Source organism: Lingula anatina, chromosome 7 (genome assembly GCF_051362555.1).
Source record: "Lingula anatina isolate TDL-2025a chromosome 7, LinAna3.0, whole genome shotgun sequence".
Classification (NCBI taxonomy): domain Eukaryota; kingdom Metazoa; phylum Brachiopoda; class Lingulata; order Lingulida; family Lingulidae; genus Lingula; species Lingula anatina.
Genome location: NC_141773.1, coordinates 22326230 through 22340216, shown reverse-complemented (window position 1 = coordinate 22340216; position 13987 = coordinate 22326230). Strand labels below are relative to the sequence as shown.

The 13987-nt window shown below is 38.8% G+C and overlaps 1 protein-coding gene across 2 annotated transcripts in view; it reads left to right on the top strand.

The window, feature by feature from the left end:
* Nucleotides 1-13666, top strand: part of LOC106156575 (uncharacterized) — a 53421-nt gene extending 39755 nt beyond the window's left edge. For both annotated transcript variants that reach the window (XM_087017061.1, XM_087017060.1), the window contains 25 exons: nucleotides 32-251; nucleotides 457-626; nucleotides 814-972; nucleotides 1345-1476; nucleotides 1704-1826; nucleotides 2365-2487; nucleotides 3073-3198; nucleotides 3363-3620; nucleotides 3960-4079; nucleotides 4549-4677; nucleotides 4839-4973; nucleotides 5706-5840; nucleotides 6090-6473; nucleotides 6826-6905; nucleotides 7153-7211; nucleotides 7933-8123; nucleotides 8639-8779; nucleotides 9113-9192; nucleotides 9493-9551; nucleotides 9841-10016; nucleotides 10260-10344; nucleotides 10742-10936; nucleotides 11194-11408; nucleotides 11920-12041; nucleotides 12392-13666. In XM_087017061.1, the coding sequence (XP_086873187.1) occupies nucleotides 32-251; nucleotides 457-626; nucleotides 814-972; nucleotides 1345-1476; nucleotides 1704-1826; nucleotides 2365-2487; nucleotides 3073-3198; nucleotides 3363-3620; nucleotides 3960-4079; nucleotides 4549-4677; nucleotides 4839-4973; nucleotides 5706-5840; nucleotides 6090-6473; nucleotides 6826-6905; nucleotides 7153-7211; nucleotides 7933-8123; nucleotides 8639-8779; nucleotides 9113-9192; nucleotides 9493-9551; nucleotides 9841-10016; nucleotides 10260-10344; nucleotides 10742-10936; nucleotides 11194-11408; nucleotides 11920-12041; nucleotides 12392-12427 (3653 nt within the window). In that variant the 3' untranslated portion in view covers nucleotides 12428-13666. The remainder of the gene's footprint in view (nucleotides 1-31; nucleotides 252-456; nucleotides 627-813; nucleotides 973-1344; nucleotides 1477-1703; nucleotides 1827-2364; nucleotides 2488-3072; nucleotides 3199-3362; nucleotides 3621-3959; nucleotides 4080-4548; nucleotides 4678-4838; nucleotides 4974-5705; nucleotides 5841-6089; nucleotides 6474-6825; nucleotides 6906-7152; nucleotides 7212-7932; nucleotides 8124-8638; nucleotides 8780-9112; nucleotides 9193-9492; nucleotides 9552-9840; nucleotides 10017-10259; nucleotides 10345-10741; nucleotides 10937-11193; nucleotides 11409-11919; nucleotides 12042-12391) is intronic.
* The last annotated feature ends 321 nt before the right edge of the window (nucleotides 13667-13987 follow it).

The window sequence follows — 13987 nt, the reverse complement described above, 5'->3', positions numbered from 1 at the left end:
CTCCGTAATCGTTTTTTTTTTCGGTTTCCAGAAAACCAGAGCCCGAGATTCACGTCTAATGTGTCGACGCCTCTACAGCTAACACTCAACCAGGCGAGAAATTACACCGTCAGTTTCACGGATCCTGATAGCGGTGACACTGTGACGCCAAGTATAGCTAATAACATCACTGGCGTAAAAATTGCGGCATCCAGTGAATCTGTGACAATTAGTATCAATCTGGCGAGCGTCAGCGTAACACAATCAATCGGGTTAGTTACTTACAATGCCAAACGTTCTTAAACAAGTAGAGCGATTTAGTTTTATCATCAAATCATTCCTAAAAACTGTGAAATGATTTTAATTTTTTACAAGTAAAGTCATTTTGGACTCCTGAATGAGGAAGGCTCCCGGTTTTCCCACACAATGTTCTACATGTCTCATGATGTGCGTCTATGTGTATTTTTCTGTCACCAGGGTAACCCTGACAGACACAAGGGGAGGATCCACCACGGTCACGTGGACGGCTAACCTCTGTTCTGGTTGCAGCGGTAATGGCACGTGTTTGTTTGACCAGCTGCGACCAGGTCAACTCATCGACTCCAGTGTTCGGCTGGTGGAGTGCTCATGTGACACGGGCTACACAGGTAAGACTGATGCATCTGTGTATTGTCATTGGAAAAATAACCATTTTTTGTCCATGGTGTTATGTTTCAATTGCAAGGTTTCTGTTCTTGAAGCTGTGCTATTGAGGCTTTGGCTAGACGGTTGGTAGTGGTGGTAATATTTGAAAATCAAACAAGCATGCGTAATCCAATGTGGTCTCGTTTTCAGGAAACGACTGTGAACGACAAGTAGATGGCTGTGCTGCGCAACCTTGTCCCGCCATAGCAACCTGTACTGACCTCGCACCTGCGGAGGAAGTGGCACTGAACAGAAGCTTCAATTGCACGTGTCCACCCAACTATGAAACTGTGGGGGCGAAATGCAAAGGTACACACATGTTGTCAGCTAGATACGAGTGTTTGCGTTTGTGCATACACTCGTTCTTGCATGCATGTGCACATGTTAATGTGTTTCCTCAATGCTGGACCTTACACACTGAATGGATTTCAATTGACCGGATACCAGATCTGGATTATGTGGCACGCAAACGCGGACACGCACGCACTTACGCACACGCACACAGACACACACACACACCAAACATTATGGTTATCATTAATGAAAGTATTTACATCTACAAACTTTTTTCTCCTATAAGACCATATTATTTCAATACAATACCTTTAGGAGAACTGTATTTGAACTGGTACGTTAAACGTCCAAAGAACACTAAGATAACACTACATTATTTCATCGTAGATATCGACGAATGCCTGAATGAGAGCAACAATGCCTGCAATGCGTCCATCTCCAGATGTGTGAACACAGAAGGCTCGTATACTTGTGAATGTGACACTGGGTACAAAAACACAGACCCAAGGACCTGTGTCGGTAGGGACATTTTTTTTATCTGATTAGTTTTAATGTATTGATACCTTATTTTCAGAGTTTCACATTACACACCATAGCTTAAAGTCATGGCGTTATGTGTATTTGTGGGGTGTGCATCTGTGTGGGTAGAAGTATCAGAATATTTAGGGAAAATGAATATGTATCAGAATAACGCTATACCTCGAAAAATAATTCCTCGGGTTCTCATCACCGTGTTTGTCTTTCAGATTTTGACGAGTGTGCCGCTAGAACAGATGGCTGTGAGCAGCTCTGTACCAATACCATTGGGAACTTCTCTTGCTCTTGTCGCAATGGCTATACTGCAAATGGGAAATCTTGCACATTGACAGGTTTGTATACATTACTGTAGGTATAGCCAATGTGGATCAATGCATTTTACTGAATTTAACAAGAATTGTCTAATTGATCGAGACAAAGGATACGTAGACAGACAAATGAGCAGGTAAAATGCTCGACCATAGCGTACCATACGTTTTACATCGTTTTAGGCCATTGTGGTATATAAACACTAATGGGAAGATAAGCGTATCACAAATTGTTTAAAACGAAATATTTATTACGTTTCCCGAAAAGCAAACCGAGATGTACATACCAACATTCTGCAAATAATGAAGTCATTCTTTTTTTGCGTCAAGTCCAGCCTTGTGCTTATTTTTCGACTTTGGTTGAAGGGCGTTTATACTTAACTCTCAACGATTAAACCTTTCTTATTGTTTTACTTTATAGCACAAATGCTTGGTGAACGTCCAATGCATTGTTCTCAAAACTGCCAATCGTTAGCATTCATTTTTTTAAATATGATGACTCCATCGAGCTGCAAATCCTAAATCTCGTTAAAATTTATATCTACGTTTTTCTTATTAATAGATGCGGCGGTGTGTGCCAGCAGCCCGTGTGTGTCTCCAGCCTCCTGTTACAACAACAATGGCGCCGCAGCTTGCTTCTGCCCCCCTGGTTACACTCTGGTGGATGACGGCATCACGTGTGACGGTAATTATTAAGCTCTTATCATGTATTATGACGAATAACAAGAGAAATATACCTATGTCATGGGTGTAAGAATATGGTCTTAATTCATTCGGGTATATGTTACTCGCGGTTAATTTTTGTTACTGTTATTAATAGAATTGGATTCGTTTGATTATATCATCCATACAAAGGTGTAGTTAGATGTTGAACCCCTTGGGTCGTTCTATTCACTTACAGATTATCCAAAGAAGCTATTGACTTAAATATAAATGGCTTTCACTGTTTTATTTTCTTTTAATTTTATTGATATGTTTAAAAATTATACTAAAACAACATCAAATATATGAATGTTTGACTTGAGGAGAAAGTACGATGTCGCTTTCTCACGATAAAGTCGTATCATGTTTATTTCTATGGAATGTCCAAAACTGCACAGATAAATTTAGTAATTAAAAGTGATTACTGTCTAAAATCATTTTACGTTAAATCTATTGCTTAGTATCAAACTGGTAGAAGTTGAGCAGTAACGTTTTTTCCAGAACCTGGTGTTGTGACAAACAATCCTCTTGTGATATTATCCATTTTATGATTTTTTTTCTTATCCAGATATCGACGAATGCATCACTGACAACCAGTGTAATCCGAACACAACGTGTCAGAACACTCAGGGAGGGTACTCCTGCGCATGCCCAGTCGGGTTTTCACTTGCCTCTGACTTGAGAACGTGCAGAGGTGAATATGTGTAGATTATCTTAAGCGAACATCTTAACCGGACATGAAGACCCCGGCGATTTGATTTTATATGTCATATATTTTAAGGTTAATGTGATATCTCGCTCATCATTTCTATCCTTTGCTATCAAATAAATATTAATGTGTGTAATCAAATATTCCAGCGTGTGACAGCACCCACTGGGGCCCGAACTGCGCCAACCTCTGCGACTGTGGCGTCCGTTCCCGGCGCTGTGACAGCGTAGTGGGTTGTACCGACTGTGTCCCCGGTTACGAAGGACTTGGCTGCAATACGGACATCGACGAGTGCGCGCTGAATGCAACGATATGCGGTAGTAACTCGAGGTGCAATAACACAGTCGGGTCATATGACTGCTCCTGTCTCCCTGGATATATCATGGATACAAACCAGCAGTGCATTGGTAAGTGATCGTATATACAATACCTTTAGAACCAACATTATTTTGTTTTTAGTGAGGTGAGGATTGCTATCCCTTTGGAGTTTATAATTTAAAAGTTATAATCAACAATAAGCCAAGAGAGAGTACAGGAGGTGCATCTACTGATTTATCAGCAGGCCCATATCCAGTATTTTCAAAGGGATGGGCCTTTTTTTAAGTGGACCTTTCAAACCTTCAACCTTTGTTCAATTTTGCCCAGAGCGGAACTTTCCCCACCCCCCTGGCTACGGGCCTTATCGTTGTTTCATTACTTCGTCCAGTACTAAATATATGGTGGCTATGGTGTTCTGTACATTGCAGATATCAACGAGTGTAATGATGGCACGGACAACTGTGAGCAGCTCTGTGTTAACACCCTGGGCAGCTTTTCCTGCCGCTGTAATGACGGATACACTCTGTCCAACTCAACACATTGTACCGGTAAGTTCTCTCTCTCTCTCTCTCTCTCTCTCTCATGCAGACACACAAAGCACGTCCCCTCGAACTTGATCACATCGGCTGAAACATGCTTACAATAATAATATGGCGTATTGACCCAACGAGGACTGTGTTCTCTTGTATCTGTGTGGGCGCCGTTTGTGTCTTTGTACGCACGCGTGTATGTGCGTGCGTAAAATTACCTCCGGAACATAGAAAGAATGGACGGCAAAAATCTAATTGGTTACATTTCTTTTGCTGAAATTTTATATCTTTTTAATCACCGTGTTTCAGAGCAAGTAGTAAACTGGTGTATTGTACATATTCCTTGTCACTTGCATATTCTTGTATTATACATGGGCTCAGGGACAGTGGACACATTTTTTAAAGATCTAAATGACAGAGGATAAACTGTTATCAACATTTGATAACATCAACGACAGTACGAAATTGTTCTAATTTAATTTTCTAGACGTAGACGAGTGTTCGCTGCAGACGGACAACTGTGACCACGTATGTTCCAACACTGTGGGGAGCTTCAGATGTTCTTGCTTCAACTCGGATTATCAATTGGCTCTCAATGGATACACATGTAACAAAGGTGAATTTGAAAAGGACGCTTAAAAAGGCCATTAAAATTGTTGACAATTCTGATATAAATATACTGTTGTAGACTTTACTTTACCTTCAGATTTAATGAACACTTTTGTTTGAAACAAGCACACACAATTTCTCACCACCTCTGCTATCCTACATTTCCAGTGTCGAATGCTTCCCTCCAAGTTTGTATTGATGCCGGGCTGAACTGTAACCAGAGTTTGTGTAATGCTACAGCGAGTCCACCCGTGTGTTTCTGCCGCAGTGGCTACAAGCTGCAAGGCAATGAGACCTGCATAGGTGAGCGAATTTTTTGACATATATTAATATTTTGTGTCACTCACAGGAGCTGCACTTTCCAGCAGTGAAACCCTATGGAAAATGGTCTAGAATGTTGTTTTTAGAGTGGGCTGATGAAGGCGTCGTGCCTGGTTGTATTCAGCATTAGAATTGGGATATATGTCTATGAATAATAATGTTTAACGTGGGGGATTTGAGAGGCCGAACGGTACCATTTGGTACGGTTTAGTACTACAAATCAGCTAGTCAATATTCTAATTCCAAGATGGGAATATTAGTGTGATTTTTTAGAAACCGAAGGGCGTAAGGACCCCCCCCCCCGACCCCCTCTAAATCCGCCTCTGAAAAAAAATTCATGTACGTTTGGGGACCTCTGAGCCCGGTTTCATCAACGCTGAAAAACGCTGCCCTATGTGTAAACCTATTTACAGGATAAAGCTGTTATCTTCTGGACAGTTATTATGTGAATAAAGCAATGGTTTACAAACTCTGTATATTTTTTACTTCTACGATTAGAGAAAAACATTGCTCTGAAATAATTGAACTTGGTTCCATACAGTTGTAGATCATATCATTTATTATTTGAAGTATAATTCACTTACTGCAGTATACTGGTAGGCATGAAGTTACTACATGTAGTAAAAAAATCAACCCCCCACAAGCATCGATTTTGACAATGACCGATATTGACATAACATCTACCAAAAATTAACATCATATGTTGTATTCTAGATGTCAACGAATGTACAGAGGGTACCGATTCCTGTAACAGTAACACCAGCACATGTGACAACAACGACGGTAGCTACACGTGCAGCTGTAATAGCGGGTTCTTGCTGGAACAGAGTGACCAGAGAACTTGTAACGGTCAGTATAGCCAGTGTTTCGCCTCCCTTTCAAATGTAATTGCACCGCAGTATGTGTATGCGCGCATGTACACTCTTATTTATATTGATATACACTGGTGACTGAGAAAATGAATAACAGTATTTGAGAAGAGTAACAATTTCAAAACTGTCTTAACCTTTAAGGTTACAGTAATAAAAAGATGTTTAGCTTTTGCTATTCAATAGACGCTGTATTGATGTACATGTAGTGTTACATTACCTGTTGCAGATATAAACGAATGTGACACAACCAACAATTGTGCCTCCAACGCCCAGTGCACAAATACATTTGGTTCCTACACGTGCGCATGTAAACAAGGCTACAGCGGTAATGGCCAAACGTGTACCAATGTTGACGAATGCCACGCCTTGCCGACGACGCCTTGCCACACGAACGCCACGTGTAGGGACACCATTGGTTCATACACGTGCGAATGCGATCCTGGATTCTCTGGCAACGGTCAGACGTGCTCGGACATTGATGAGTGCACGACGATCAACAACTGCAGCTCTAACGCCGATTGTACCAACACTGAAGGGAATTACACGTGTGCTTGCAAAGACGGCTATGTGGGAGATGGGATTAACTGTCAACAGCTGCAAAATATCAAAGGTCTCTCACTCTCTCTCTCTCCTCCTCTCTCTCTCTCTCTCTCTCCGTATATTCGTGTGTGAGAAAGCGGATAATTGTACGTGATTCGCACAGTTAGAAAATCACAGTTAAATGTATTTTCTTGTTTAAGCTTTCTTTAAAATATATTTACAAATATTTATAATCAGAATGTTGTGATTGTGGACAGACGGTTTTGCCTCTTACCCAGCAAACATATGTCGTTATTATAACGTTACCATAACGTTAATTTTACCAAAAACCTTATGGCCACGTTATGGTAACGTTATAAAACGTTCTGTGCTTGCTGGGTTTGTGCATGGTAACTTATGCACCCAATAACATTTTGTTTCAGTGACAATGAAGTTTAAGAATACATATGACCCATCCCGCTATGCACCGGGTGCAGATGACTATCCTATATTACTGCGAACGGTTAGTACAACACTTCAATAATGATGCTGTCATCCTTTGTTTTTTTCTTGAATTAATATTACATTATGTGTAATACGTTGTTTCTGCATTATTTAAGATTCACAACAACGTTATATCCTAATCTGAAACCATTCACGTTTATTCTGTAGTGTAGGGTTATGGTTTCTTAATAATTATTTTGATTATAAAAATCACTTGCGTTTGCTTTGGAAAAATTTAATTTCCTTTTTTTTTGTTTCTTTTTCAGCTTAGGGAATTCTTCTCAGGTTACCCAGGCTTCGTTCAACTGGATATAACTAGAATAAGGTGAGTCATATATATATATATATATATATATATATATATATATATATATATATATATATATATATATATATAATGTTAGTGGCAACTCTTGATACAATACATACAATATAGAGGGATACATTGTATTGTCCCTTCTCCTACTTTTCCAAAAGTACACGTATACATATGTAGCAAGATTTACAGGTGTAACCAAACTGAGGGTCCGTGTAACAGAGAGTCCGCCCACAATATAGTTATAATGGTTAGGGTTAGCCTGACCTAAGTGTGTCAAAATCAAGGGCGAGGCTTTTCTGTGCAAATGAATGGGAAGCGGACTTCCTGTCATGGGGGACTCTGTCACGTTACATCGATGACATTAGAACCATTCAAATCTCTTAGTAATAGGCCTACATGCATCCTCACACTTATCATACTACTACCATTTACTGGGATATCAGATTGCTCACCATTAAATGTCACTGTGATGAGTTTTATTCTAAAACTACATTTAAAACGTGCATGCATTGTATAATCTGTTTGTAATTATGGAATTGCGTAACAAATATGTGTGCGCGTGCTTGTGTGTGTGTGTGTGTGTGTGTGGTTGTGTGTGTGTGTGTATGTGTGTGTGTGAGAGAGAGAGAGAGAGAGAGAGAGAGATTACCCATCATTTGACCAAACGTATGAAGCAAACAGATGGTATGATTATACAAAAAAATGACAAAATCTACTTGCATTTTAGAAATGGCAGCTTGGTGGTTGATCTCACCGTCCAACTGAACACTAACGCCCCAGAGAGCGAGACTGCTCGGAGTATCTCTGTGTACATCCTAGAGAAAGTTCAGCAGATTAATAACGTGTTACTCGACCCATTTAATAAAACTCCGTTCCCCCTCTTAACCACGCCTGCGCTGGTGATTGGAGGTGTCACAGGTATTTTAATATTAAAATAACATATTAAACTTTAAGCGTTTACAATGGAAGGAGTTACATGTTGGATTTGCACGCACCAAACCACACACACGCGCACAAACATGCACACACACTCTGTCGGTTTGGCGGTTATTTAGAATAACAGCAAATGCACTTTTGGAAGTTAATTGAAGTACGTTTGCCACCCGTGTGGCGTTAGATCATCCTGTGAACTGACGAACACCGCCTTAGTCCCTGCAATATAATTAAGAAGACATCGTGCGTGTGGTGAGACGTGATGTCAGGCTAGCTGTTTAAACGTGCAAATGCCATGTTTAGATGTAACTCCATAGCTGGATTGTTTTACTTATATCCCTAATTATCATTTGGTGTTTTGCGGCAGTATTTGTTGTACTTATTGTTATGAGTATACGGCATGATTCTCAACGAAAAGCGAGAAAACGTCTTTTCTCTTGATGAAACGATTATCATGTAAGACATCTAAGATAAACAACTGTATTATTTGTATTTTCCAGATATAAACGAGTGTTTATTGAATAATGGCAATTGTCATGAGAATGCCACATGCATCAACATTGTGAGAAGTTTCCGGTGCGTGTGTAAAGCCGGTTATTACGGAAGTGGCACCAGCTGTGACAGAGAGACGCAATATACCGGTATGTACGGTGCATATCACCTCTGGTTTTTAGCCATGTGTGTGTGTGCGTTCGTGTGTGTGTGTGTGTGTGTGTGCATTTGCATATGTATATATACAGTGTGTGTGTGTGTGTGTGTGTGTGTGTGTGTGTATGTGTGTGTGCATTTGCATATGTATATATGCGTGTGTGTGTGTGTGTGTGTGTGTGTGTGTTATGTGTGCTTGAGAAAGAAATAGATTAAAAATCAAGCCAGTCCTCCCTTTTTCGTTGAAACAGTGTGATTATAGGGAGATAAGACCAGCTCACAATGATATATGACATTAACATTATATTTTCGATCTTTTGTTTCAGTTAATATAACACTGAGCGTTAAGGATCCATCAAAATACTTGAGTCGCTCTTCGGCAGAGTTTAATATCCTGGACAGCGCCGTAAGCTAATATTTGTTCTCCATACCCAAATAATTAAAGCATAGTTAATTGTAATGGATGAAGAATTCATATTTAGATATCTTTATAATTTCCAGCTTTGCATAGTTACTTTTAGAGGCTAAAGTCATGCATTTTTAAAACCTTTTTTGGTGTCTAGATTTCTAAATTATTTGACATCTTTTTGTGTTGATTTTTTAAGAATTGGAAATGTGGATATGCTCAGTACTCATAACCGAGACATATGGTCCGGTCTGTGCATAAAACACAGTGTTAACGTCCGTTTTTTTATTTGTTTTTCAGTTAAAAGCATTTTACAATTCCCTAGCTGGTTTCATAGATCTGAATATAACAAGCGTAATGTAAGTGGCGTACATTTTTATTGATTGATACCTATACATGTATACTCCCTGTCGTTATTGTCTGCGATTTGACATGCTGCCATAATGTTGAAAATTAATCTTGAGAAAATATAACGGTAAACTCGGTGACGTATATAATATTTGTGGCAAACTACTATGTTATTCCCAAGCCGTTTCGCGACACGTACATGTAGACTCACAGCGGCACACACATATAGAAGCTCTGTATTATATTTATGATATTTTGTACTGCTCATTTTAAAAGTGAAATCAAACAACACAATTTCAGCCATGGCAGCTTGTTTGTTGAACACCAGATTAAAGTGAACACCACTGGCCAAGACCTCAACGAAAACAAAAGGATTGTGCAAGAGTATATTCTGCAAAAACTGAAGAGTGATAGTTATACCCTTTCTTCCGGAGAAACCGAGTTCTCAGTTATCGGAACACCAACATTTGCTGGCGGTAAGCCAAACTGGAGACTTAAACATGCCCATGTTAAAGTTGCATTATACACAAATTATGTTAAAGTATGTAAATTATGTTAAGGTTCGGCACATGCATACATGTGGGGCTTGCAATGAGAAAACGTGAGGATGTACGTGTTACGAATCTACAAAAGGTAATTACAATGTAGTCGAATTGGCATTGTTACGCCGGTTATCACAATCAAAGTTCAGTCAAAGTAAATTTTCTTCAACATTCCAGAAATCCTGAAACCTTGTGAAGTATATGGCTGTCAAAACAACGGCCAGTGTAACCCGGACGATACTCGCGGTCGCTGGTACTGCAAGTAAGTCTTACTCTCGTTTCTTCCTTTTATTTCGTTTCAGTTTTGCAGAAGTTCAATACAGTATACCACCGTCTTTAATAAGTGCCAAAATTCAAATAATAGTAATAATAATAATAACGAAAATAATAATTAATAAATATATAAATAAAAATAAAAAATAAAAAACGTAAGAAAATTCAGTGTTACTGAAAATTAGAAGAAAATTCAGTGTTACTGCTCATTTTTGACAATTTCCCTCTTTGCCCGTTTGTGTTATATGATTCTATGTCTCCATACCCTGCGCTGGTAGGTGTCCGAAAAACAAATCGCAATTGATTACCGCCGATGCTTACACATGCTTACACCCAAGTTATATAATCCGATATACTGTACTTAAATAACATCTCAATGTCTCTAGGTGCGAGACGGGATTCAGTGGCGACCTCTGTGAGACCAAGGTGGGACTGACCCAGGACGAGATCGCCATTGTAGCAGCCAGCACCGTGGGCGGAGTGGCGCTGATTGTGGCCATTTGCATCCTCATCGCTGTCATCATTTTTAAGAGAAGGAAGGCAAAAGAGAAGAGGCTGCACCGTTCGGAGAGGTACCGCAGGTAAGAAGTCGGCACGAAATGTTGTATATTTGCCACAATTAACACGGCTTGCAAATTAATAGCAGCGACAAATAAATGATCGAGAAAGATACAGAACCGTAATGCAATTAGTGTAGTTAGTTTAATGTGCGCACCTTCTGTGCATTGAATTTCGTTTCATATGTTGAATTACATTTTGAATTAATCTAAATATTTTAAAAACTGCTTAGTCTTGGGGAAAACACTGTTCTTACAGCGTCTTTTGTAAATCCCGGCAGGTATTTAGCAGATTCCTATGGTCCAGCCACTGGCGTCTTTCACCCCAAGTACACCCCTTACTGGCGCTATTTGGGCAGAGGAGGAGTGCACAGTACCACCACCGTCAGCAGTAGCCGCGGCTCAAGCTCGGGCTCCAGTGACGATCACCTCCACAGGGATCGGTTCGGGGTCCTCCCTGCTTACGAAAACAGGGATCACTGGGTCGGAAAAGACGGTAGGTGTCACCTGGGTCAGATGTCACGTGGTTTGGGTGTCACGTGAATCCTGAATGAGGAATACTGTTATACTGTCCATTAATGTTTATATATACTGGTATATGTGAAAGAAATGTTGAGTAAGTGCGGTTATTATAGTAGTTTCTATTGCTTTTAAGTGGCGTGTGACATTCAAGATGGCTTTTGACAGCTGGATAAGTTACATTTAATATAAAATTGTATAATTTTGTTGAAGGCATCGGAAACATTGTTGTCAAATTATACATGTATTTTGTCCATATGTTTATTTACATTTAATATCTCAATATATTAACTACCTATTTATTTATTGACTTTATTCATCTAATTCTGTTCATTTTACCCATGTAAAGTCTACTGAACATTTTATACGGGTATTATTATTATTATTATTATTATTATTATTATTATGGTGATGATGATGATGATGATGATGTGATGCCTAAATATCAATGTATTCCGATTATTACCCATTGTTTTTATCGTATTCAGAGTCAGAGTCTGATCTTTTTGGCTGGGACACGTTGCTCACGGGGACTCTCCACCCGCAGCGGGAGTTTAAAATAGAGAGACCAAAGATCGGGAATGCACCAGAAAATAAAAGGGGGAGAGAGGTAAGCTTACCTTTTTGCCATTTTCCTACGGAAAATTTAACAGCACATCCCCCAAATAAAAAACAAACAAACAAATATTGCATTGTTTAAGAATGAAAATGAATTAAACAGATAGATAGATAGATAGATAAAAATGTGCAATATGTATTAAATTATGCAGCAAAGCAATCAACTATATAGTAAAAAGAAGACCGATCTCGAGTGATATTAATTGTAAGCATGTTAAAATTTTGTTCAGTTGCGCATTAAGCAAAATGAAACACTCACTCCGTTCCAGTTAGTTCATCAGTACATTACACATAATCGTTGAGTTTTACAGCGCCTTAAGTGCGGATCTCATTTTCTTTTAGCTACAACTTCGTCTCCACCCTGAGAGCTACACGTGAACACAGCCACGTCCACCCTAGCTGCTGTGATTAACACAATCATTGTGCAATGTACACGGACTTTGATACAGCTTCCATTTATATGTACTATATGTACATAGTTATGCAATATTGTGATTAACGTAATGTTAACAGACACTGTTTATCGTATTCCGTGCACAACTAACACATTTATTCCGACGATACTTTTGCGAAAGTTAAGGGGAGGGCTCTATGATATATGTGATTTTTAAAGAACGTACCAGTGTATTTATATGATGGAATTTTTTAAAGTATTCACAAAGAACAGAATACGTTGAGCAATATATAAATCAAATCGCCGTGCATTGTGTTCTGATTCATCAGAACTGTGATGCCAAAACTTTTATACTTGTTATATATTAATCAAATTAGTTAAAGAGACATTCCTAGATGCCTTTAACAATTTACGCTATTTGTATCAATGTATTATCTAAGAAGATGGCGTATAAAAGGCAAACATTACAAGGCGCTAATGTACTTTACAATATACAATCATCACGTTACCTGCACGTATTTGATAAAATAACAAACGGATGCGCCTATTTTCGAAGTCATAGAGGTTCCATGGAAGGTTTACTTTCTTCCAAACAGACTTGATGTGAAAATAGGTGTTTATTATTTACCATCCTGAAGATTCGTACCAGGAAGTCCTGCAAGCTAATATCGTGAAGATTCTAACAAGGAAGCACTTCAAGCTGGCGAAACAAATAAGCAGAGATAAACTGTAGGGTGATTAGTCAATAGGATCGTACTCTTGGAATACACATCTACTTTTAGGTAATTTAAAACTAAAGGAGTACGGGAAAACTCTACAGCGTGCCTAAAATCTCAAGGGACCAAAACGTACTTATTTGAGGTTTTCAGATACATGTCATCTTTGGACTCTGCCGACCTTTTGATGAAATAGTATTCATGTACTTAAAATAATATTCTGATTTTACTAACCGGTGGTATATGTCTTTAGGTACTGTTTTATACTCTATTATATGTACATGTACCTTTAATTGATATTTTAAAATGAGATAGATGCGTATACTGTATGTACACTTTATATTAGAGCACCTGGTTATTTAATTCTTTTCACATAATGAGTATTTTAGTTATTCAGGAAATGCTGTTAATTGACATTTGTTCAGTTTTATTACAAGAGATTGAGATTTCACTATTAAATATCTATTCAAATAATTAATAAAAAATATTATTTTGATTATAATTGTACCGGTACGTTTTAACTGTTTCGTAATTATTTGTCTGCCTTTACGAAAACACACTCAGTTATAGACTTGTGAGGATTCTTTTGTCTATAGCTACTTATATTTGTCTGATCTTACCATCCAATATTTCACCTGCTTGCAGTCAGACTTCAACAGGGAATGAGGTTGTGACAGGTATGACAACGTATCACCCCCTCTGGTGTGCTATTTTGGTCAGATCCCCCCCTTGCCTGCCCCTCCCTTATGGATCTCCGCTGACAGACTATTTTGTGTTCTAAACACCAAGATTATATACCCTCGTCGACCTTTTAATACATTATGACGG